This window comes from Zonotrichia albicollis, chromosome 10, assembly GCF_047830755.1.
Source record: "Zonotrichia albicollis isolate bZonAlb1 chromosome 10, bZonAlb1.hap1, whole genome shotgun sequence".
NCBI classification, from domain to species: domain Eukaryota; kingdom Metazoa; phylum Chordata; class Aves; order Passeriformes; family Passerellidae; genus Zonotrichia; species Zonotrichia albicollis.
This window is the reverse complement of record NC_133828.1, coordinates 29,236,678-29,264,577: the sequence shown is the minus strand read 5'-3', so window position 1 is coordinate 29,264,577 and position 27,900 is coordinate 29,236,678. Positions and strand designations below refer to the sequence as shown.

Genomic DNA, 27,900 nt, shown 5'->3' with positions numbered 1-27,900 from the left:
TCTATGTCTTTATTTTTTATTGAGTATTTTCTCCTTCTCCCCTATAGAGCTTTCTATTTATTTTAGCATAACTCTGTATCTTTGTCATTAAACAATCTAGTTCTAATAAAAAACAAAATGCAAACAGCCAGTTGTGTAATGAAAAACAACACAGGGTTGAAGGGGGGCTCCTGCCTGATCTCAGCAGCAGATTAGCTTATGCCCTGCAGCATGAGATGGGAAATATGTTCCTCACTATAACAATTTTGATTCTGTATTTGTATTTTATGTGGATTTTAAAGAGAAGAATTATAAAGCTTTGATTCAGAGAATCTCTCTCTCTTTCCACATATACATACGTATAAATGTACACACATATTTATTTCCCCTCCCAGAGCAAAGATGATGTTTATCTCTAGTGATGGGTCAGTGTTTAGTCCAGAATTAACACACAGAAAAATCACACAAACAGAAAAGCACCCCCATGTTCTGGACTATCCCAGTGCAGACTATATCAACTGCAGTCCTGTATACATATCCTTTTGAGAAATTCTAAGCGACCCTTTTTTCAGCAACCTTCCTGCTGCACTGTAGTACACTATATTTCAATAAATATTATTTCTTTTTGAGAATGATACAGTTTAAACAAAAAATGTTAAAAAAATCAGTTAATTCCTTTTATACTCCAGCCATGTTAAGAGTTTATTCACTGGCAAGAAGACAGGAGATCTCCAACAGACACAGATCTTTCAGATGCATCTTTCTTCCTGTATCTGACATACATGACCTCCTTCTCCCCTTCCCCATTCCTCATTCTTTACATGCATTTCTGCACTGTCCTCTATCTCAAACTTAAAGCTGTGCCAAATCAAGAGCAGCAGTGCTAAAGGGTGGTCAGAAAATAGGACAGCAAAGGTTTTTGAAGTGAACAAAGCAGCATCTTGTTCCTACCACCTATCAAGCTTGTTTCTGGTTTCTTCATGTACTGAAGGCCAGGTTGGGTGATTGCCACTCACTTCAGGAATTTAACTGCAGATACAGCACAGCCCTTCAACACACTCAATCCCAATGGCACGTGAAATTCACGTGGAGAAATCCCGTCTCAGTCTGTCAGTGCACTTGCTAAGTGGCAAGTGAATACCTAACCTACCATACAGTATGTGGGGTTAGCTGCTCTGAAGATATAGTTAATATTGGGAATAAAGAGTTAAGCAGACAGCAGGAACAAGAAAATCACATTTATGAAGACTTTAGAAACTTCAGTCCACAAAAGACAGGAAAATGAGGCAGAACCTCATACTCAAGAATTTTCTAAGTACAAAGCTAAGGTTAAGAAAAACTTAAATTTGCCCATGGACTTAGCTCAATTTTTTGTTAGCTGTTAGCATTTTCTTCTCCTTTTTTTTTAAACTTCTCATAGTTTTCATTAGGCACATAATTATCTAGGCACACTATTCTGCAAAGATCTTTTGTCACCTTTTCAAGAACGTATCCAAAATATTTTAAGTAAATATCCTATATTTGATTTAGGCAAAAGTTGCCTTGAGTCTGATCCTTCTTTTTTTATTATTCTATATATTAAACTGATTTTGCCATGACTGAACTGAAAGGTACTTGATAACAAATGGTTACGGGGCATGGGTTGATATTTAAGAGGTAAGGTTGCACCAAGGTAGGTTTGATGGGCCATTTTGTATTGAGGATAACCAGCAATGACATTTCTTGAAAAAGGTCTGGATGCTAAAGAGGAGGAATGCTCTAAATGCATCAATGAAAACTGCTGCTGAGCATGACTGCGTTTTTTAATATTTGGACTATTTTCAAAGGAAAGACAGTCACGGTACAAATGTTTTTTCAATAAATCTCTGGTGAGTACCGGGCACTTCTAAGATCAGTTACACAGCATACTCTTAAAATGATTAAACTGTCTCTCACAGCACTTTAAATGACAGACTGCCCAGAAAAAGCACAAGTGCCCCACAAATTAGGAATTGCAACAGTAGTTGATAAGCTAGAATGAGCTCTGGGGCGTTTTAGGACACACCTCACCCTCATTACTGGGCTGCCCCTCTTGGAAAAATGCTTCCCCTTGTGTAAGGTCATTCAACTAGATTAAAATATCTCACTGTAACGTTACTTCTTTATAACACCTACCATACTTGTGCTGGTTACAGGATGAACAATGAGCTTACTTTTATATGCACTGCCTAAAGATACCACCTGTGTGATTTAGCTGAAAAGGAAAATTTAATCTGTATTTCTGGGATGGCTCTATCTAGAGTCACAAGTTGCTATGACAGAGAATTCAAATTGTTTAAACAGTTCCCCTGCTCCCTTCTTCAAGTTGTTATGAATGTCTATAATTTAGGCCTCTGTGTTGCTAACATGCATGTGGATATCTCGTTAGTCATATGAATAAAGCTGCATAATTAGGCAGTGGTGTAATTTGTAGCCTCCAACTCTTTCTTCCACCTTCCTTTCCTGATGCTCCTTGAAGAAGCTGTGATTTATGTTGGTGGCAGATCGTGCCACCGTTATTCACAGAAATACCCTTTGCTTGAAATTTCTTTGAAATTAGTCACAAGAATTAAACCTTCCACCAGTCACGAAGGACAGGGATATACCGCGACAACTCCTCCACCGCCTACACGTGTGGGGACTATATTTGCTGGGATGGGAATTTGGGCAGGTGACCAAACGGTTAACTATGCTTATCCTTTCATCCTCCAAACTGACAGAGACTTCTTTAAATTTTTAAAACTCCTTTTACAGAATCCCTGTTTGACAATTTCTAAATGTGCCCAAATGTGCACCAAGTTCATCTCTATTAACAGGAAATGAAACTGAAATAAAGAGGGGCTCTTCGTGTTGACTGCAGGCATTTCAGATTTCATGGCAGCCCGTGTCTCCCCCAGTGCCTTTCACATGGAAGAGATAATGTGTGTGAAGAAAAACAAAATTGCAGGTTTAGTAATGTCAAAATCTGATTTATGCCAAAATAGAGATGTCAACAATAGCAGAATAAGTGACAAGTGTTAAATTAGCCAAAGAAGTAAATTCTGTAATTATTTACCTCCCTAGCATGTGATCCTTAACGACCTCCAGACCTATAAGGAACAGCAGGAATCGCACACATTTTGAAATTCAGCATTTTTTCTCTTTTTTTGAGAAAATACTTTTTGCCCCCAATTTTTTTTTTTTATACAACCAAGTGCCATCATCAACATTTCAAATAAAACGTCAGCATCAAGCCCCACAGCTGAATATGCTGGGAGCTGAGTATACAGTCATCTGCAAATGGACAACTTTAATTCGATTCCTGGCACCACTGGCCACGCTGAGAATTCTTCTATCTCTTCACACCAGGGGTTTGCTCTTTTAAGCATTGCTCCCTGAAGGGAAGGCAAAACTAGAGAAAGAGGATTTCCAATGACCCTGCACAGATGAATGAATGTGTCAATGGTGAATATTGGTTCAGCTTTGAAACAGGGAGTCCTGCAGTGGCTTCTCTGCTTCATCCCCACTAGTGAGTTTCACTGTGGACTTCAATGTGTAGGAGGCCTTTAGGGAACACATAATAAATGGGGGAAAAAAAAGGGTGGGGGGAGAATCAACTAAATGGTTTGAGAAGAAGAGAAAGGCCTTTCTCCAATTATAATCTCTAAATTATTTCTTAGAGATGAGCATCTCTTTGGCATAGCTGGTTACAGAAATTGGTTTTAAAAAAGCTTAAATAAATGAGGGGTCCTTGCCAGACAGTCAACATTAAAGGCCAGCATGCCCTTTCAGCACATATTTAATTTTGATGGGTTTCCATTTGTTCACTTGTTTGTTTCTGGTGTAAAGATGACATAACTAAGTTGTGCAATTTTTAAACTGCGCTCTCTTTCAGGGTGAGCCTGTTCCTCTGTTTATGACTGACTGCACGGTGGGAACGCTGACATGAACCGACTAAACATGGAAAGGAAATACACCTCACCTCCATAACTCTCCTATAACTCAGGTAAACACAAGAGCATGTGTCTAAGCAGCAGAATACACACTTACTTCTAAAAGCCTTTCAGTTTGTTTTCATTCAACTACCTATCAATCAATGATAACAACGTAATTTCCTAGTTGTGCCAATATTCATGGTTTTAGCTCTTTTTAAATCTAAAGAACATATGTTTCAGTAAGACAGAAGTCTAAGTGTTTTAACATGATTTAGAGTAACATTTCTCTAAGGCCATATTTTTTACAACTTCTAGCTTTCTAAAGTTGCCATATAATTTAATCTGTATAGCAAAATTTATTAAGGAAATAACACAAGCTTCAAGTAATGAAGGTTGTATTGTTAAATTCCCAATAAATGCTGCTTTTCCTCCTTTATGTGTACAAAAGTTTTATTCTTTATCAGAGAAAACCCAATATTTTCAAAGTAAAATGTACAATTTATCAATGTTAAAAACCACAGAAGAGCAGGAACATCTTTTTTTTTATATGTCATAACTTTAACATATAGGAAAACCAAATCAACCAAACCACAGGAACCCACTCAAACTCTGAACAAACAACAACAACGAAGCCCCAAATCCAAAAATCAAACAAACAAACCCTAAACACACCCCAGGAACTCTGCACAGGTTTCTATAGGTTTGAAAATTAGATTTGCAGTCAATTACTGTCCAAAGCTGAATGCATGCTCTTTAACTATAACAACCTTATGCAAATTGAAGTTTCTTATTATAGAACTGCTAATGAAATATTTACATTTACCACTAATGTTGCTGAGAATTAAAAAAAAAAAAAAAAAGGTATCTAAAGAGATTGGGCAGCTTTAGTCATTAGAATAATATGCAGATACTGAATATTTTTGGATACTTGGGGGTATTAGCTATTTATTTCATAGATAGCATCACATATTGCTCTGTTTCAGCTAAGAAAGAACTTGGGTAATCGGATTTATATAGTCTATAGCATTTCCTAAGGATGCTGCCCGGGAGTTGTCTCTTTTCAAACAGTTGAAATGTCAATCTTCTTTTAAGACTACTTTTTAAATACTGAGCAACAACTTTATGAAGAGCTGTGCTGATTTCCACTTATGTAAAAATTAATTTGTTTAATCAAGCTACAAGAAATTGAACTGGAAAAATTCCATCACATTAAGTAAAGGATTATTACTCACAAGAAATATTTTCAATGTCAGACAGACTTGCAGACAGAAGCCAGCTCTATGTCTTACAGAGAAGCCTATGCGCCTGTTTCTCCTGCCTGACCAGTTTTTTGAAAGCCCTCCACAACAACAACAAAATGAACTCTAAATACAGTGTTCACTTGCTTTTTAATTTTGCTTTTATCACAGCCAAAGAAATTTCCAGGGATAAGGCTTAAATAGGCTTAAATAGTTACCTTTTACAAATGTGCATTTTCTTTTACATGGCAAAGTGCACAGGAAAAGGAAAGGAGATTCCTGACAAGTTGCTCTGCCTCTTGTCTCAGGAATATCTCATAAATAAGCATATTAGTTCATCTGGCCCACTCTCATTATTTGGTAATAAATGCTTCCCTTTTAAAACGTATTTGAAAACTGGTAAAAAAAAAAGAAAAAGGCTTTAAGTTATCACAATGCATGAAATCCTTTAATTTTATTATTCATGATCATTATCAAGTAAATTGTGTTGAAAAAAGGGAACAAAATTTTGGCATAATTTTGGGCTGATTGCAGTACAAATGAGAATTGCTCCATAACCTCTTTCTGAATGGTGATATATGCAAAATAATCCAAAATGAGTTGCTTTCCAGTCCCTTTACAGACTACTTGATATCCCCTGCTCAAGTGTTTCAAACCTTCAGTCGCTGACTGTAATAGTGCACAGATGGAACAATATTTATTCTGTCAGTGGAAACTAATTAGGATGACACTAACTCTGAACATTAAACCAGAAGGAAAAAAAAAAATCACACTTTACACAGTATGGCACATGATCTGTGAGTTTACAAATAAATACTATAAATTTTAATGTATTTCTGTAACATGGGATGCATGACCATCTTTGCTGTTGCTGCTGCACATGGTAGCCAGAGACGGGCTTGCAGACCCATACCTGGATTTGTGCACAAACACCCCATGTCCACCATAAACTCACTTTACATCAGAAATTGCATCCCAACAACTCCCACTCTGCCAGAAAAGGAAGTCAGTCTTGCATATTACTTCACATAATTTTTCAGTCAGCCACACTGCCCCTGTCACCAAGATGTCACGTCACCCCCCTCAGCCTGCAGTCCTTCAGGTCCTGGCTGTGCCAATGTCAGAAGTCGGGCAGAATCAAACTCAGTCATGGAGACAACCAGCCCCTGCATTCTGCTTTTCCTCCTCAACTCCAGTCACAGGCAGGCATCAGGAGGTTGGCTGTCCTTTAGAATAAAAGATCTCATTTGGTAAATCACGAGGTCTGGTACCTAGATCTACATATAGATGTTCACCCTCCATGCAAAGACTGGCTCACAGCTCCTGAAGAGTCAAGATCACACATGTGACCACAGGACTCAAACTGGTAATTTTCAAAACCTCATTATGGACCTAAATCTACATCTTTTGCTCTCTTTAATAGCTTTAAGTCTCTTGATTTTGATGTTCATCAGCTTGAATAAATTGGTTCACAAATGTTTCATGTTTTGGAGGCCTCCATGGTACAGCTCAAATTCACAAGATTATAGACACACCTATAGCATGGTAGTTTACTATTAGACCCAACTATCCCATTGTCTTGCAGCACTATTCTCTTTAAATGAATGGACATGTCAGAGGAGAATTGAGTTTGTTATTAGTATGCATTTGTGAAGACTCACCATTCTAACATCTCACTCTACAATAACGAAATTTTGTAGGGGAAAAAAGAAAGATGTATATGCTTTAAGCAGTGTTGACTTTTGTAATTTGAAATAGCAGTTTCTTAAAGACCTAAAAAAATGGAGGAAAAAAGAATATCAACTACCCACAGTTAAGCAAGTGTTAACGTTTGGGAAGTAAGGCATGATAAAAAAGTCAACCCATTAATTCTGTTAATCTAACATGAACCAGGAAGAAACAGAACTGCCTGAGAAGGTGCAATCTCAAAGGCTTCTTGTCTGTGCAATGGCGTGATTCTCTAGAGGTGTTTAAAAAACTAGATTTGGAAGTGACACTTTCTCTATTGGTAGTATTCTTCACTTAGCATCTCTCAGCAACCAGGAATGTGCTGGTACAGAATTTCATTTTGACTCCATCCATATTACATGAAAAGTAATGGTAGTAATGAATATGCCTTTTATAAAAAAGATGTTAAGCAAACACTTCTTCAACAGTTCTATCCAGAGCCACTAATCTAATAAAGGATATTGTCTATGTCAACAAATCTGTTTTTTCTCAAGTCAATGGGACTAATTCTGAATTTTAATTATTTTAATCTGAAAATATTTTTTACAGCATCTCTAAAACTGGGATACTGAATGTGTTCCATGACCTTTGTTAATATTGATATTCATGTCACACCTCAAAGGCTTCTAAAAAGCAAACTTACATTTAAAAAAAAATAATTTACAAACTTAATTCAAATGCAGGGCACAACATAATAAGCAAACTTGCAAAAAATGATGAAGTGCGTCTTATTTCTAACTGATGATAATATCTTCTGTGGATGCCAGACACCATCTCTACTGAAATCATACCTTGGCTTGACAATAAAACTGGAAGTTACTCAAGTGTATTGTAGCCAACTGTCAGGTTTAAAAACAGTCACAACATACTATTAGTGGCATTCAGCCAATCTCTTAAGGAACACAATGACCCGAACTTTATTTTGAAAACTCAGTTTGAAAGCAAATCTATTCCCTAAAGTAATTTTCAGCACTGCTTAAAAAGCTTGGAAAAATCAGATTAGAGTAAACCAGATTATGTAGATGTTATGAGAATGTAACTTCTAAAAATAACTTTATGGATCAATTCAAGTAGAATTCAAATACAAAGATCTCACCTTTCACACAGCCCTGCACTTCTATGTTTTATAATTCTGGCCCCAAACTATCAGATTGATAGAGTCTGTACAGTTAGTACAGTGTTTAGAAAGCCTAGAATAGAAAACGACTCCTGTGCATTCAAGATTTGTGCCTTGAGAGGCTTATGAGAACACATTACACACAGTATCTGATAGAACTGATGCACTGCATGCTGTATTTGAAACGACTGTGGATGGCTAAGAAAAAAATTATCCTCTCAAATAAACAGGGATGCATATCTATTAGTATGATCTGTAACAGGGAACAAATTTCCTTCCATTTTTAAAATGAAATATTTCTCTCACTGGTGCAAACTTCCCTGAGAAATAACACTTCATACACAAACATGTATAAAGATAAAAAAGATGATAATGCTAAATAGAGACAATGAACAAGGTCCAACCATTGAATGCTTGCCATAATCACAGAAAATGCACCCAAGTAAATGCTTAATAGAAACTCCTATGAACTAACAGGAGTGACACATAATCAATGAAACCCCTATTAAAGCATTATTAAGATGTAACCTTGTTTATTCTAGGTAATATAAAATGTAGCCACTCACACATAAAAGCCATCCATGCACTAGCCAGCCTACCACAAAATGGTCAGATACAGTCTAAAGGAAAATGCTCACAGATACTTCAGGAAAAGCATTCACTAACACTTCAATGCATTTGGTTCAGAAAATAACTTAGATGTTATTAATGTATGACAGCATATATTGAACTTATTCTTTCCAAACAGCATTGACTAAATGTCTCTGTACAATTGATTCCAAGAGATAGCAGTTTACTACTCTGTGTATTCAAATTAAGTTACTGCTTAGCTAAAATATCACATGCAAGGAAGAAATTGAGTTAGTCTCAATATGTGGCTAAATAAGATAACTTGTTTCATGCACAGCAACTCTACAGACTTGTTTGTCTGCTGATTCATGACATCTCAATTATAATGGTAGTATTAGGAGATTTGCACAGGAAAAATATCATGTTTAGTTTCATTTTCACTTCACTAGTGAGAAATACTGCATCTATTCAAAGCACTGCTTACCTTACTCATACTACAACTGAGTCTTTGAAAAGATTTGTCAACATGGAAATTGAAGTTCAGATTTTTCTGCACGCTTATCACACAGTTTACTACCAGGAAAAGATGTACACTCAGCTTCAACAAAGTAACTTATAATTTAAATTAAGCACATTTACATATTCAACATTTTTGGTGCCATCTATAAAGTCAAAATTATGCCTAAGCATGATAATAGAAATCTAGCAGTTACTTTCCCTGGACAAGTACAAACTAAGGAGCAATTGCAGTTCCTAGTGGTCAGTCCTCCTCAAGATCATCACCAGATTTCCACTGAAAATGCTGTTACTCTACTTGAAAACAGGAATTCAGCTTTGATCAAGGGAATGGTCAGAGGTAGCTCCCAGTGAAGCAAAGCTAATAGTTGTGCTGTAATCACATGAAATATAACAGAGAATGGTGAAAAAATTCTAATCGTATTTATCTGACCTCTATCTGCAGTGTTGCTGAACACATCAGAAGATGCAAAACTAGTACACAAGACAGCAGAAAGTTTTTCAGTATCAAATGAATCTTCTCAATTGCAAGAACTCAAAAGAAAAAGGCTCCAAGAATGGGTCAGGTTGGAAGGGACCACAGCAGATCACGTGGCCCAGCCTCCCTGCTCAAGCAAGGTCACCCCAGAGCACATGGCACAGGACTGTGTTCAGAGTTCTTGAGTATCTCCAGTGAAGGAGACTCCAAACCCTATTTGTGCATGAATCAAAGTTGCCATGGCATTGCATAGACTTTAGGTCCATTAGTCATTTTAAAATTTTGTTTTTCATTTCTACAGTTTTTAACTTTGGATTAGGTTATTTTCCCTTTGAAAACGATACCCCCAATGGAGCCATAGAATTTCATCATTACTCTAATTATTTGTTGCCTTTCTGCAATTCTCTTACTAAAATTACCTGTGTTAGCTCTGTAAGCATCTGAACTGTCTTTGCTAATTAGCTATATCTAAAAAAGTGTTCTCATACAAGTTACTCCTAGCAGTATTTCTTTTTTCACCTGTTCTATGAGATAATACAGCACTGTAGCACAGAAAAATGTATAAAATACTTTTGTGGCTAAAAATATACATATGTTCTTCTTTTGTTAGCTTTCCCTTTCTTTTCCTCAATCTAAACTCTGAGACATTTTGACTTGAATTTTTACTGACATGTTTGTTTTATGATGTTTGTTTCTTAAATCTCTATCAGAACACTGTAGAAGTGATATACACATCAGTGTCTGCTCAAAGTAACAAAAGTGCAATCCAGTGGAATTAAATGCAGCTGAGTTTTGATGCTAAAATAATCTTGTAAATACAGCTTCATTGGAAAACAGTGGTAAGAAAATCTCAGGAGGCTCAAGCAAAATCTGTTTGGTTCAAAGAAGCATCCTAATTTATTTTTTTTTCCTACAGGAAACTGCTCCTTTTTCCTCCCTCTCCATGCAGAAGTCGTTCATTTAGAACAGGCTAGCTTTACTTCTCAAGAGGACAGAGAAGAGGGCTTCCCGATTGTCCAGAGAGAACAGCAGCATCTTTTCCTACAGTAAAGACTGTAATGTACAAAGAGGATAACTTTGGTATGAACAATTTGTGGAGAAGAGTATGTAGAAAGAATGAAAACTAGGACAATGTCTTTTCATCAGATATGCAGGAACAATATTCTTCATTTTAAAGGACCCAGTTCTCACACAGAGCCTGGGACAGTGATTCTCTGTCAGAAATTCAAGAAAAAAATACTTTCCTTGCTCCTCCCCATTCTACACAATAAGTTAATGCAATTGATATCCAAGTAGGCTGACAGCTGGAAAACTTAACAGCTCAGACATAAATGTTCATCCCAAACATGATTACCATCAGTCCTTCTTACTAATTAGGAATAAAACAAACATTATTTACATCTAGCTGTGGGGGAAAGATATTTCCTGTGAGACATTCAGATAGGAACTTACTCAGCAAATATTTCTTTCCAGAAATCACTTTTTAATTACTAACAAATAAAGTGGGCCAGGTCCAAGTCCCAGCCTGGAGGACAAGTGGCACAGAATGGAGGTTAGTGGTCTTTAGTCCACACCTGAGTGTATGCCCTGGCTCCATTTAATTTATATGGATGTAGCCTGGGAAACTGCAGAGGAACAGCAAAACTTTGAAGAATTTCACTGAGATGAAGTTAGTTATGACAATGAAATATCTATGCCAATTTCCTATGTATTAGACATTTATTTTTTCATGTGTATGATACATGGTAGGTCAACTTAAAACACAGTGAGACATATTCCAAGTTCTCCAGAAGTCTTCACTAGAATTTATTTTAGTTTTAAAAAAATAAGGTCCAAAATAGAGAAAGAGCTATCAAAAAGCTCAAAAAAACTTTTCAGAAGGCAAATTTTGAGTTTTAACTTTGCGATACAATTTACAATTCTACATACTGTTTCCCTAAATTTATATTGAGATCTCTCCCTTCACTAATGACCACACACCTACGCATATATTCATGGTAAACTAGACAAGAAAGGAAGACTGTTGGGAGAAGCACATATTTTCAACATCTGGATTTGATTCAAGGAAGGGGAAAATCAGGAAAACAGAGTCACAATAACGCGTTCAAGAACAGAAGGGGGAATATGAGGGACATCTAGAAGAAAATAATTTTCATGCAAATAATTGTCAGTTAGATACCATGGTTCATGAATAGACTCATTAGGGAACTGGATCCAATCAGTAAGAAATACTTTTAAGATTTGTTGTTCTGCTACTTGTGTTCCTAAACAAAATGGGAAGTTTGGAGTGCTGCATGGTGAATAAAGTTATTGCAGGAAAGCAAAATATATTGAAACAGCAAGAAGGGCTGGAAGACAGATACTAAAATGCTGGAAAAACAAAAATAGATGGAAAGAGGTGTCTGATGACGTTATAGACTGTGAAAACATAAAAAGGAATAGGTTGGCTAAAGCACTCAGGTCATGTCAAAATAATAGACATGGGGGGAAAAAATGAAGTGTGCTGGAGCAGTTGTAGGAATTATTCATTAAATCTCCACAGTTTTATTGGGACTTGGCAGGAATTGAGGGGAAGTCACCAGTATTTAAGGAGGCAGAAGAGGTAAATTGATCCAAACAATAATTCTTCTATTAATTCAACGCTTAAAATACATATGTAGATATAACAGAAGAATGGAACGAAGCTCATAATGGCTGACGTAAGGCAATTCATGCCAAGATAATTTCTTTGATAACATGGCTGATTTTATGCAAAGGAAATTACTGAATCATCTAACTGCAAATCAGCATATATATACACACACACACACATATATACATATATATATGTCTGTGTGTGTTACCTTGTTACAGCTAGAAAAATAGGAATTAGCAAAAGAACTGTAAATTAGTTAGGGAAATATTAAAAGCAATATAATGACAGTATTGAAAGGACATCTAATAAACTGAAGGAAGCTTGGCAATGAAACTCCTCATTGATCAGTCTGCAAAACTCCCCTAACTTCATTACTGAGTACGAATATCACAAAAGTAGAAAGATACAATGGAAGTTTGCAGATGACACAAAATTAGAAGATATAACCAGTAGAAAGAAAAATCAAAATATCATACTGGTAAAATATCATGGTCCAAGTAAGCAAGTTAATGAAGAGAAAGTAGTACTATCAACTATGAGATAACAATGAAAAAACAAAAGGTACAAGTTGAAACATAAGCACAAAGAAGAGAAAAAGTAAAAAACTCTGAAATGTATAAACTGATTGGAAGATCTACTTTCACCAGCTAATTAGATGTGAATATGAAGACAAGCTATGCAGTTGCAAAATATACACAGGAATATTTTTTTTTCCATATAGTATTAATGTCATTTCCAAGTGAAACCTCACAAGAACAGTAATTCTGATTTTATTCAGGAAGATTAATTTTAACTGGTAAAAGGACAAGGAAGGGCTATAGGAATGACTCTGGGAATGAAGAGTGTACATCCACAGAGAATAAAAGACATTGACTTGGTCTACCCTGCCAAGACTGAATAGGAATATGACTCTACTGTAAAAATATAATCAGCAAAGCATATACACTGGAGATGAACTATTGAAGTCAAAAAGACAACATTGGCACAAGAACAAATAAGTATAAAACAGCCATAAATATTTTTATGCTGCAAATTAGAAGATTTGTAACTCCCAGGGCAATAACATTATTGAACAGCCAACTGGAGTCCTGAAGGACAAAAATAATTAGCTCATGTTAAGACACAGCTTTATCATTTTATATTATAATATATAGTGACAGTAGCAGACTGGACTTAGAGATTCCCTAGGCCCTTATGTGTTTTATGTACCCATCTCGGAAGGGTTACAGAGCTCTTCTTGGCCTGTGGAAAGCTGATGGGACTAGGCCAGTGATAAGAACATTAAGATAAAGACAGGAAATATTAACTTGGCACAGAGCCACACTAAGAAACGAACTATTGGTTCCAAGCTCCATTATATGCACCTCAGAAAATGGGCAAAATCCATTTTTGATTGTGCATGTCCATATGGGGGTGTACTTCAAGATGATTCTGGGTATGGAAAAGAGTAAATAGAAATATGAATACATTTTGTCTCAGTTCTTCAGCATAACTCACTTCCTTGACCCAAGTTACCTAAAGGTTGAGCTTAGAACAACATTGCAGAGTGCAGCATTCCTTTCATTTGCATGGCAGAACCATTCCTTCTTAGATATACACTGCCTGCTTCACTCCTACTTAAACATTAATGCACTTTTTTCTTTCTTTTAACTTCATCATTCACTCGTGCCTTCTGGTGTTGGCACCTACACTGCTGGATGGTATAACTCTGTTAATTTATATGCAGAGCCCTTCAAAATATCAATTTTGAAATATATGTTTTTCTGTTGGTTGGTTTGGGGTGTTTTTTTGGGTTTTCATTGGTTGTTTTTTTTTTGTTTAGGTTTGGGTTTTGGTTTGGTTTTTTTTTTATTTTCTCATTGGTTTGTTTGTTTGCTTCTAAAACAGTTATCTTCAAATACAACATAGAGATTGTGCAAAGTGGTTTTCTTTTTATGAACTTCAAGCATGTGGCAGTGATCAAATGGGTACAGCTGTCCTTTAAGGACATTGGCAATTATTGTCATCATACCTCCTGTTAGGCAGTTCAAATTGCTTAAAACTTTGATAATGATTACTTGACTGCATTTAAATGAAGGTCGTTTACCCTTCCATTCCCTACTTATATAGCATCTTTCGTGCAACACGCCTCAAGGCCCTTTCCAAAGTACACTAATCAGTATACAAAATTATATTGAAGCAAATAACCTTGTCACAAATTCCATTACACAGTAAAAGCTAAATAAAAAATAATAGCTTTCCTGTCTATATTTAAAAATATATATCCACTTAGTGTCAAGCTTTTCAAGTAGAAGAGAATGCCACAGAACGGAATGAATCCTACTGCACAGTAAGGAAATGAAAAGTAAAGTATTGCTACAAAATTGCTACCAATACTTGTTCTACCTTACCAATACAATGGACAATTGCAAAAATGAGTATCCTTAAAATGCTGCCTCATTTTAAATTCAAAAATTTTTAATGGGAATTTCAAAGAGGCAGCTGAAACCATATCCAAGTCGGCCAACCAGCCAGTGAACAGAAATTGCCTTGTCTTGCAATGACTGCTTAAAGGTTTGCGTGAGGCAAGACTGGCGTCAATTCTGCATTTACTGAAGGAGAACTGCAACTGTTTTGCTCAGCCTGCCAGTTTCAAATGGAAGAAGGATTTCTCCCCATAAATAAATAAAGGTAATTTCTTCTTATCTATGTACACATACAACCTCCTACACTAGCTCAGACAAGTGAGTGTGCTTCTCCTGCCTGCAAGTCCAGACAGGAGAAAAGATGACTGATAATGTCACTCCTGTTCCACAGTGGCCTTGTTGGCCACTTACTGGTAACACCGATACCAACTGTAAACACAGCAGACTCCACAAAATCCAGTAGGCTCTCTGAGTTACTACAAATTGACATAAGTAAAATATCAAGTAAAAACGGTTTGGAAATTACCTTTCCTCCAAACTAAACCAGTGATGTGATCCCCTTTAGTGGCAAACTCAGCTCTTGCCACAAGTCTGGGACCACAACAGAAACTGCAGAAAAACTACACAGACAAGAAGCTGAAATAACCAACATCTTAGTTCACTAATAGAAGGAGCACTGTATTGATAGTATTATCTCTGCTGCAGAATATCACATACACCACAGAAAAACAGGGATCGTTCTTGCAGATTTGTATTGTGGTACTTTCTCATCTGAAAAAGCAGAAACAAAATGAAAACAACTGCAACCCTTCTGAAGAGAGAAAACACCTGAAAAATTCACCCATATCCCATCCAGTTTAACTCCTTTTTTTGGATGATAGAAATGTAACAGGGACGGGGAATAAAAGGAAGATTAAATACAGAGGGTAGCAATAAAGATATCCAGAAATAAGACTGACTCACTTAAAGCTCTTAGCCAAATATTTGCCTTATTGCTGATTTTAGCTTGTGAAAAACATGAAGTTGAGAAAATAAAATACAAATTATAGAAGAGAAAAAGAACATTTGTAAAATTCATTTCGAAATTAGAGAGAAAGCAACTGAAATACAAATAAATAAAATTCACACTGCACAGTAATCCACAAGATGCCTGTGCTTAAAGTGATTAAATGGTCTTTGTTCAGAGAGTCCTGTCTGCCAACATTTAAACAGAATTTGGCATACTATGTGGTGATCTTTTCACATACAAAAACAAACAGATTTTTCTTGTGCAAGCTACAGACCTCTTCTGCATTTCCAACTGAAATGATTTACTGGCCAATTGACACTTCTTGAATTAATTCTTCTTCAAGTATAACCTAGGAAATTCCATCTTCTATCAGTTATGTCAAATTTGACAGCCTCAGGTGAAATTTCTCCTTTCTTAATTATTTTATTATCCCATTAATTCTCTGAAACCATTAGAAACTTTCCCATGTTCCTCTCTGAAGAATTTCTCTGCTTCCTTGATGTCTATAGCTTTCAAGAACCTCAAATAAACAATGTCCTCCCTTGGCAATCTCTTTGCTATACTAAATATGTTTCACTACTGTCATTTCCCTTCAGAAAATAACTACTGCTTATGCATCAGTTTTATTCCACCTTTCCATTAGTGCCAATTCCAGAAAGAACAAACAAAGTGATCCTCTCTCAAAGGCAGAGGTGCCTGATTTTCACTACTGTGCACCATGATATTTACATAGATATTTCCTCATCCCAGGCCAAAAGAGTACTTTTGAAAATTGTTTTTCAAATCATATATTGCAAATCATACATCACCTGCTGCCTGTTGTTCCTCTATGACAATAAAAGGTAAAGTGCACCAAATCTATATACTGAAAAAACTGTGTTTGGTGGCCATGCTGGAGGAAAGGGCATAGCACAGGTACCACTCTCAACACTGCTAGTCCCTGGGACAGGCAGCCCAGGGAGGCTGGGCACCTCCATTCCTGGAGAATGTCAGATCTCAACAGGACCAGATTCTGGCTGATCTAATTTAAAATTAGTCATGTTCTGAGTAAAAGCTTGGGGTCCCTTCTAAACCAGCTTGCTTTCTGTGAATCCTTCAAGAATACTTGATCACTCCAGAAATACAGCAGAGTAGCTCAGATTAGCTATGCACTGGGTTCCCCATTGGATCATACACTGTGCTATTATTTCCCTTGCAGCCTGATACTAGATGCAAGAAGTACAATGACTGGATCTCTTCTCCCAGCAGTGTTGCCAGGAGATTTAGGAGACTATTCAGCTTCTGTTGGACTATAGCCATTTTTACAAGTTGTGAGAACAGAAAAGTGGGCTGGATCACACTGAAGCAAGGAAACAATCTCAAGGCAATATGCAAGACAGTACAGCGGCTATTACCTGAGAGAAGAGATAAAACATGGAAATATCCATTGTTTGGGATAATTCCAGAGGGGTAAAGGTCAACAAAGCCACATATAATGTCACCATCTTTGCAAAATGATCCAAGCTCTTTCTGGAATGCAGGTTTTGGTTCTTTTAGAGAAGGCATTATGCACCTTAGGGTATATTACTCCCTCACAACTGAGAGCAAAAATGGACCCTGCCTTGCCTCAAACAATACATAACCTAGAAATACTGCTGTGATTCTAGTGGATATTAGGAATGACTAAATCTCCTCACTTTATCTAAATTTTCTCTAGAATACCCTTTTATATGGTGACTGAATTGTAAGACCATATATTTCATCTTCAAGACCTTATGTCCTTTTGCTACTCAGTTATGACAAACCATCAAACCACTGTAACACAGTTTCCCAGTCACAGGGATCAACTCAGCGCTTTTGGGGACAGCTCCTGCTCACAACTGCATAGAGATTTCTTTAGACACAACTGGAAATGGCAGAGTCCCTTTGGGGTTGACTTTTGTCAGCCTAATATCTAATACAGAATAAATATGCTAAAAGCTCCAAGTAGAATATGCTCAAAAAAAAAAAAAAAAAGAAAACAATAAGTAATAAATCTAATGGGAACACAATGAAGAAAAAAAAAAAATTCAAAAATCAGTAGCAAATTAAGTAAGACCAAAATCTGAGAGAAAAAAGACGTGCTCAAGTCCACCAAGTGCTTAATCCTAGGGAGTTCAATCTTCAAGATATGAACATCACACAACTGAGTTGGCAAAATAAGTATATAAATCACTGCAAAACCTTGTGTGTAAGAATGTGACTACCCTAAAGTCAAATTGGAACTTTTTTGAATTTGGGTTTAGCAATCAAGACAGCAGCTTGCCAACCTGGTTCTTTTAAAATGTTTTTCCTTAGAGAAGACTCATATTGGTAAAATCTTCCTCAATTGCATTCTCTCTGGAACTAATTAAAAGACAACATTTTTCATGATCATATTTTTAAAAGCTGGTTTTCAAAAATTAGAGAGAAACAATTCATTTTTAGAACTTTAGGCCAGGCTGTCAGAATAATATAACAATGGAAAATATTTTCAACACAGGATTGAATCTTGTCCACTTTGGTAAGAAAAAATAAAAAGAAAATGAAAAATCAACACTTTAATGACCTTAATGTAGAGTTTTATGGTTGAGGTGCAGTAATTATTTTGATTATCTGACAATCACAAGTTTTGATTATTTGATAATTGCAGAAGTAGGGCAGGTTTATTCCTTACTTTGCTACAAATGTGTCATCTATATTATTGTCTCTGCAAAAAGAGCTTGGGCAGCCTGACTAAAGATTGTACATAATCCCACAGTATCATCTTTATTGTTGTACAATGTTGTATGTCACCCTCATGCCTCTCAGCTGCTATCATATGATAGATACTCTGTTTAAAGGTGGTCACCACAATGATGCCACTTCTGGAGTAGAGTGACATGTGCTATTAGCACGTGGCAGATTATGATCCCTGAGCAGAAGAATGCTGTCTGCCTAAAAGTACTGCTGAAGAAATACAGGTGATCTTCAGTAAAAGACAAACATGACATCTTCATGACAGAAAAACCAAACCCCGCAACTCAGAACCATAAACATTTAAGACTATAACTACTTATGATGTCACTTATTTAAAAGGTTACATATCCAGTGGCAAGGTAACTTTCCTACACTGTCTGGACAATTGGTTTATCTCAGTGGAACTTCAAGCATCCACACATGAACTGGCGGAACTGTTAACCTGAAAGTAACTTGAAAGCATTGCCCTAGAATTAATTAGTTCCACTTTAACACGGAAAAGGGTTTCAGTGGGAAAAGTGCCAGAATAAGAACCATCAAAACAGATCACTGGTAATCACCAGAGAGTAGGAGTATTAATCTATCTGATTAATCTGTTGAGCTGTAATAGTTCCTCAAGGGCAGTGTGATGAGTTGGTGAATGAACCTGGTGTCATTTTTCTGGCCCCTGCTCCAGAAGGACAGAGGTCTGTACAGGAAAGCTTGCTGGCAACAGCAGTGCTCCCATTTTCACTGGACTGAAGAAAGCAGATGGATACATCTCCAGACGCACTTGATTCTACCTTTGCTGAAAATTTTGTAATGCTTTCACCAGATCCATAGTATTATTGTCAACACAGAATTATAGAAAGGCTTGGGTAGGAGGTGGACTTGAAAGATCATCTAGTTCCAATCCCCCTGGCATAGGCATTCAACAAGACCAGGTTGCTCAAAGCCCCATCCAATATGGACTTGAACATTTCCAGGGATGGGGCATCCAGCCTCTCTGGTCAACCTGTTCTAGTGTCTTAACATCTTCACAGTAAAGAATTTTTTCCTAATATCTAAGCTACACCTGCTCTCTTTAAATCCATTTCCTCTTGTCCTGTCACTACATGCCATTGTAAAAGGTCCCTCTACAGCTTTCCTGTAGGCCCCTTTAGGTACTGGAAAGTCCCCTAAGGTCTCCCTGGAGTCCTCTCTTCTGCAGGATGAAAACTCCAACTCTCTCAGCCTGTCTTCAGGAGAGGTGCTCCAGCCCACTGATAATCTTCACAACTCTCCTCCAGACTTGCACCAACCTTATCATAGAAGCTAATTCTAATGAAAGAATAAAATATACTCTGGTAATAAGGTTGGTCAGAAGAAGTCTCTCTGCCAAGGAAACAGCATAGAATTTTGACAATCAGAGAAAAACTATAGAATAAATATGATCATAACTGACTATACCATTACTATGAACCACATTAAAGCAGGTGTGCTACATTAGTACACCTTAACATTTTTGCCTTCCACTGGATATCTGAATACTGTGAACAACTAAGTCTGGGAAGGAAATGAGATTTCACTGTATTTCAGAGAAAATTCCCTGAGCACCCTTTAAAAGAAGATAAACAATTTTTACCTCACTTCTGGTCACTAAGAGAAAACTTATAAGTCATCTGAAACCGAGATGCTGAAGAAAGCATGATGGCAGAAACAGCATTATCTATCAACTTCCAATAAGGATTTTGGTGACTGAACAAAAATGTTTATGGTATCAATAAACTCCTACAAGCATTTGGACTGACACTACGGATAAAAACTAAGACAAATGCCAGTTAATGTCAAGGATAATCAGCTATTAATTATTTTACAGACAAAATACAAGACAGAGGGAATACACAGTAAATGATTATTGAATTAAATAAATGGAGCAAAAATTTAACTTATCAAAATATGTTTATATATATCAGAATTTAACATATCAAAATTTAACAGATCATATTCCAAGCAAAGACAAAATGACCCCAGTGACTTAAAAGCTGCTGATGCTGAATCATCTAGAGGTATAATTTCATCTGCTCAGATTCCTGATGTAGAAAATGCTTACACAATTTCTGTCTTTTAAAGAGTATTTCCTACTGGGTCAAACAGAAACCAATCCTTTTTTAATCAGTTGGTCTCCACTTGGCAGCTGCATATATGTAGAATATTTCTAAGAAGAAACCAGGCCACCAAGGGAAGCATCTTTTGAGCATCTTTTCTTTTACTCATTCACTTCTTAGTTTTTGCCTGTGCATTACATACTTTTCCCCTGCTGTATTGGCCATCTTGGCTCTGCAATCAAACTGGCAGTCAATCATTTTGCAGTCTCTGACCCAGAATATTGATTCAATATTCTGACAGAAGCCATTCAGTTATAATCAGTAACCAAGCCCTAAAACTACACTGTTTTTCACATTCATTCATTCATTCATTCCAGTAACATGATTAACAACCTTTAACTTCTTTCGTCGACTCTGAACACAGTAACCACATCATACCAGGAAGAAAAAAAGTAAAGCAAAACACAAACCATAAAAGTCCAAACAGGCCTCTTGGAGCATGATAAGATCACACTTTACACATTCCCCTCAGCGAAATAATACTAGGTACCCCTTTAATATCCTTCTTTGAAAGACAAATTTAGTCTTGTAATTTTCAAATGGGCCCATATGCCATTCTCTAAACCTTTCACAACAGACTCCTACTCTTTCTGGTGTCTGTATACAGACACACAGAGTCCCACAAAATATCCTATTAGACCCAATGCTACATTCCAGTTTCACCTGATGTCACCTTTCTTTACCACAGGCAATTTAAAGCTCAGGCATTCTGCCACAGCTGAGGAGACAGAAACAACTAAAAGTTACTTTAGAAAAATTATTTCTCAAAAAAAGTCTTGGAAGAATGTACAAGTCTACTCTCTCCATTCCCCGCCACCCCATCAGGAATTATTCAAAAATGTGTTTTTCCATTTATTTACCCTTGCATTAATAACAAAACTACTATTTTCTTAACTTTAAATGCCTACAAGACATAAAGAATTTTGTAAATAAACAAAAGGTGAAATTTGATAGAGCCAATCCTTAAGCTTAGAAATGAGAAAAATACAGGTAATTAGTTCCATCTTCTCTTGCATACCTATACCATGTCTTGCCAATCCCATACAGACAGCAACAAGTCAGACCAGTATTTTCAACACTGAGGAGGGGGAAAGGAATCTCTCTTTTTTTCAGAGAGAAAAAGTTTAATAAAATACTTTAAACAGAAATTACTTCAGTTACAGAAGACCAAAAAAGATGGTAAAAGAAGCAATCAAATAGCATGTTGATGAATCTCAAAGCTTTTTTCTTTCAGAACATCCTAAGAAAAGGCACAGAGAATTATTTTCCTTTATACTGTTCAATCATTCTATGTTTGTATGATAAAAGTATGTAAAACAAGTATGATGGACTAAATCCCAAGTCCAAGAGTCTTGACTGCACAATCTGTAGACCCGAATCAGGAATCACTCTACCAACGAGCCAACAAGTTTGAAAGGCTTGCCTCCTTGTGGAGGCTAAGCCCAGGACAATGAACAGGCCAACAATTACTGCCTGAAACAGTTATCATCCCAAGTGCAAAGGACCATATTAAAAAAAATATCTCCCTTTGGCATAATGAGCAAAAATAATATTACACAGTTATGCCTTGAAATAAAAACCAGACATCTAACATAAAATGGTTTCTGACTGTTGTTAACTTCAAGTGAGGAAGATCTAGGATATGTTCTCCTTCCAACCTACAGGGGAATTCTATTAAAACATTAAATTCTAATCATAAGAATCTTATACATATTACAATGGGAACAGTATCTTCTAAGTTGAGAGAAATAACTCCGAAGGATAAGTTCCCTTACCCCAAGATGAATCCTTTAGTCTCTCTTCCTCAATTCCATCCTTCTTAAGATGAAGCTTGGAAGAAGAATCCATAGTTAGATGGATACAACAAGTTATGCCTAGCCATGAAAATGTATCTTTCAGCAAGAGAATTTAAGGGAAGAGAAAAAAGGGTTTGAAGTTGAGCTGACAGTTTTATGGTAGATGGTCAAGAAGTCAAATCTAAACAACCTTTTTTCTCTTGCTTTTATCAAAACATAAATTGAGAAATGTTGTAAAACACAAACAGGAATTTTGAACCCTTGATACATCTAAACAACTTATCTTACCTAACTGCAGCAGAGTGATTTTTTTGTAGTAATTCATACTTTGCCTGTAAAGTGGTCATATGATGGGATAGCCCATTTAAAAAAGTTCTTTTGGATCCTTAGGGTTGGACTAAAGTCTAGAATGAAAGTTTTTAGTTAGTATCTACAAAGAACTTATTTGAAATGGGTGTGTGAAACTGAAGTTTATAAAGGAGACTGTATTATATCAAGTCCCACATGTGTTGTCTCATTCTTTCCTCTGGACATCTGATTAGTCCCATTCCACTACAGCAGCAGCAAGTTGTAAGATAAGTGCACCAAGCTGTTCAGTGCTACTCAAACACAGTAAGAATATTATCTTTGATGTGAAGTAACTACTTAGGTGAATGGCTAGATATCACTAAAATCTTGTTACACGACATAGCAGAAATCTCATTCAGACCAAGTGACAGAGATAAGGAAATCAGCAGAGGCAGAAACGAGGGGGAAAAAAAAAAGGGAAAAATACAGGAATAAGGGAAGGACTTACATCCATACCATTCCTATCATTTTTATGTCAATGGAAGTAAGACATTTTCAGAGCCTGGAGAGGGATCTCAGGTCAGTAGGAGAGCAGAGCAGCATAAAGGAATTCCAGCCACTCCAGCCAGTAAGTCAGCTTCACTGGGGATCCAGTTTAAATCTCCCTATACAAATTCACATAGAATGGGGAATAAACATGGGACCTGATGAGACACATCTGCAGGTCCTGAAGTGGCAGATTAAGTGGCTAAGCCACTATTCATCATATTTTACAAGCCATGGCATTTTGGTGAAGTCCCTACTGTCTGGAAAAGGGGAAAAAAATCCCCATTTTTACAAGGAAAAAGGAAGACTCGGGATGCTACAGGCCAGTCAGTTTACCTCTGTTCCTGGCAAGATTTTGGAGTAGACACTAATGGACGCAAGGCTAAGGCACATGGAAAATAAAGGCGTGACTGGTCACAGCCAGAACAGCTTCACTAAAGGCAAATCATGTCTGACAAATTTAGTGGTCCTCTACAACTGGGTTAGAGCATTGATGGATAAGGGAAGAGCAACTGGACTTGTGCAAAGCATATGACACTGTTCCACATGACATCCTTGTCTCTAAACTGAGAAAGGCATGAATTTGACAACGGAACACATGGTGGATATGGAGTTGGCTGGATAGCTGCCCTCAAAGAGCTGCGGTCAACAGCTCAGTCTCCAAGTGAGGCTGAGACCAGTGCCAGATGGCGTTCCTCAGGGGTCAGAATTGGCACCATCGGGGTTTCATATCTTTTTCAGCAACACATACAATGGGATTGAGGGTATCCTTGGCAGGTTTGCTGATGACACCAAGCTGTGGGGTGTGGTTGACATGCAGGAGGGAAGGGATGCCATCCAGAGGGACTTTGACACGTTTGAGAGGTGAGACTATGTAAATCTCACAAAGTTCAGCAACTTGCGGCTGCAAGGTCCTGCATGTGGATTGGGGCAATCCCAAGCACAAATGCAGACTGGGTAGAGAATGGATCAAAAACAGCCCTGAGGAGAATGACTTGAGAGTGCTGGTTGATAAGAATCACAGGATCATAGAACCATTTAGGTTGGAAAATACCTCCAAGACTACTGAGCCCAACCTCAACATGATCTGGCAATGTACTCTGGCAGCTCAGAAACCAAACCACAATCTGGGCTGCATCCAGAGCCAGCAGCCTCTGCTCCACTATTGAGAGATCCCATCTGGAGTACCGAGTCCAGTTTTGAGGCCCACAGTATAGGTAAGATGTGAAACTCTTCCAAATTAAGTTGTGGTTTATAGAAAATCTGTAAAGTTTCAGAGTGCAACAGAAAGCTTTACAGAAATGCAAATCTCAGTACCAGTTAATACAGTGTCTATAAGCAGCAGACATAATAAACAACTGAAGTAATATATACTGCTGCTTCACAGTGGAAGGAAAAAGCTGCACATAGCTGACAGAACAACAGATACTGCTGAATACAGGAACATCACACATTACTGTCGAGACTTACAATACCTTCAACTGAAGACCAAGTCCTAGCTAGCTAGAAAAGCATAGTATTCAAGCTCAGATATACTGAGAATTCAGAATATAATACTATAATCCAGCAAAGAATATATTAAAAAATGCTATTCAAAAGCATTAGCTTCCATGAAGACTCATACCAACATGCTATCCTTATTTATGTCCTGCAGGTATTGCAACAGCTCTGTACTGGAAGCTCATGCCGTAGATGTTTTAGCCAAAGGTCTCAATAATATGATTACAGCCCTTCTATAGCAGTCCGAAATATTACTGCTTATTTGCCAAGGCCCTGTTAACAATCCCCAACTCCGGGAATCCTTTCAAACAGTTTTGCACTTTCAGGAGTCATTGGGGGGGGGAGGGGGAAGAAGTTGTTTTATTTTACCTGTACTACTGTTGCAAAACCAGCTCTTTTTGGTTGTTAAAACACTGAACTTTCTGAAAACATACAAAAAACCCCAAGAGATGCTGTCTCTTTGCAAACACACAAACACACATAAAAAAACCCCCACAGTTCTCTGCAGAAAATAATGAGAAATTAATTACATATTTTTTATAGACTATTATCTAATAATACAATTGTTAAAATGAGGGGATGGGGGAGCCCATTCTCTAAATTCAATGGAATAACAATCCTTCCCTTGGACCCTGAGTTTATGCCTTCAAGTTACAAAAACAAAAACCCTGGAGAACTGGCAAAAAAATTATCACATTATTGTTGGCACCAAAACAAAGGAACTTTTAATCTATTTCAACTGAAATCATATGATCCAGTAGCCTGGGGGAAGGGCTATTAATAGCAGTCAGAGCAAAGCAGAGAGGACAGCAGCGTTCCTCAGCCGGGAGCAAGGCAGCAGGTTCTCTGCAGCCCCTCCACTCCCTGCGCCCATGGGCAGCGGCCGGGGGCCGGGCAGCCCAGCAGCAGCGGGCTTGCAGAGGCAGAGCCGGGCACCTGGGCTCGGCAGCTTCTGACAGCCACCCCCAGCTACAGCCACAGCCTCACGCCACAGTCCTCCCAACGCCAGCTGGCCACACTGCTGATCGGAGCACATTTGAAGAGCTTTTAGGCTACTTCTGCAACACACTGTGTGTTACTGTATTCACAACTGGAAAAGACAACAGAGGCAGCATGGTAAAAATTAAATTGGCTGTGAGTAAGTCCCTATCTCCTACTTGGTATCAATAATATATTCCTTTAATGAGGGGCAGGAGAAAAGAAAAAAAAAAACACAAAACAACCAAGGAAGATGGAGAAATGGCTTTCATCAACAGAAATGCACACATCAGCCAACAAGCTGAATAATCACAAAATGGGGGAAAACCCTGATCCAAGCATTAATAATTCAATTAGTATTCATTGAAATAACATTGATTTTAATTAATCTATTTCACATCACTGTTCATATCCTATGTGCTTTCTATTACAGTTTAAAAATCATTAGTGTATGAGCCTGCTAAGTACTCATACCTTTAAAAATAACAAAAAGGAGACATTAACTTTCTGAATGAATATTTTAAAGCCTCAAATAGTCAATAAAGAAAAATGAAATGTAATTGCTTGTTGCTGTGCATTACTAATATGGAATACACTAGTATGTTGCCAGCTGTACTATACACATAACTAGATTCATTAGAATTTCCGTATATTAAAATATTGGTAAAAAACTGCCTCCAAAGAATATTCTTACCAACCTGTATTTCACAATACATTAGCTGGCACTTTATAGTGACTGACTGAAGCAAAACACTTCATTTATTCTACTGCTCCACTCTGAGCTCATCCAAAATACACAGGAACAAAAAAAAAAAACAAACAATACATGTTTCTGCCTGAAGTAGACACAGCAGATCGATACAGAATATCTATGTCCATGACAGAGCTTTACTGGAGATGATGTGGAACAAGGCACATTTCTACAGGAAACTCCAAGAATCACTGCAATTCCTAAAGCTCTTCACACCATGGCAAGCCAGAGCCAGCAAAAATGAACTAGTTCACTTCCTTACTTTAGGACACAATTTCCCTTTTTTTATGTTAGGCAATGCTGACATTCTGGCCTTGGCCCTTTGGCAGAGGACCTTACCAGTGAGTCTCCACCAAGTTGGATAAAAGGACGAATAGTGATGCATAGGCAAATGTAATTTAATACAGAGCAGCAAGATCAGTCTGGACTATTTGGTGTATTAAAATGATTTTATAAGAGATAAAAATAAATATGGTCTCCTTTACATTCCCCTGCCATTATGTTTTATGTCATAATGATACAGCGAATTCACAATTATTGTTACATTTTATTTTAGCTTAGTTTAGCTTATCTATTTTTGCAATATATTAAGGAAAATTGTGACTTTGGAAGCTGTCTGATGTTTTTCCGTCTGGCTGGGTAACTACAGAGATATGACAGTTCAAGTGCTTGGTTTCTAAACAAGGTTTTCTGTTACCTATAGGTGTCTAATTAAGCTCAGTCAATTTTTATTAGTTTCCACAGTTCAGATTTCATTGCAAGGCAATCGAAATACTTAAATCTTTTCACTGTCAGTCATCTGTCTTTGCCTAAGAGAGTCTTTCACATCACAGCTTTTACCTCATTCTCGAACAATGCTCATACTTGTTCTCTTAATTGATACGTGTTTACACTAACGATTTCTGCTATGTGTGAAATACTTTCATGTGTAAAATAAACTGTAAGTAGCATTTCTCCATCTCCACCCCAAACTCATTATCTAAATGCTACAGGTTATTCCACATTTCTATATACACAGAACACAGAAGTGCTGATTTTCTTATTTAGTAACAGTTGTGGTCACCTTAGGTGTGCCAACAGTTCAGCAAGGGGCCCAGGCTGCCACTGCACATTATCACAGGATAACAGGACAGAAGAATTTACATTCCAGATATCTTTCCAAAAATACCATAATTGGTTTATCAACAGTACTCAACCAAGTGCAACATAAAGCTCAGGCACAAGCTTATTTTATATATGCATACATCTCAAATATATATGTGTATAGATAGCTGTCTACATATTTTTTTCCATATCATATGCAATATTGAAATACATTATGTTTTCTATTGGCATACACACCTTGCACCAGCCTGCAGCACGTAGATGCAGTAAACACTATCAGTAAAGCACAGAAATCTTCGCACACCACCCTGTAAACAACCTCGGTACACTTCAGTTTCCACAGAAGTATGTATTTGTTAAAGCTCTTTTACTGAAAAAAGAAAAACACTAATAGCACCTTGGGAGTTTCAAGAAAGGCAGGCAAATTATGATCACATTTACCATCTAATTTGCTCTCTGAGGCTTGTT

General features: G+C 37.2%; 1 protein-coding gene across 9 annotated transcripts in view; it reads right to left on the bottom strand.

Annotated features, from left to right (window-relative positions):
• The window catches only part of FIGN (fidgetin, microtubule severing factor), a 104,988-nt gene that overhangs the window by 25,631 nt on the left and 51,457 nt on the right, over positions 1–27,900 (bottom strand). The window contains exon 2 of one of the 9 annotated variants that reach the window (XM_074548594.1): positions 22,245–22,299. The exons of the other annotated variants lie outside the window; for them this stretch is intronic. Coding sequence (XP_074404695.1) covers positions 22,245–22,299 — 55 coding nt within the window. The remainder of the gene's footprint in view (positions 1–22,244; positions 22,300–27,900) is intronic. 9 annotated transcript variants of the gene reach the window in all.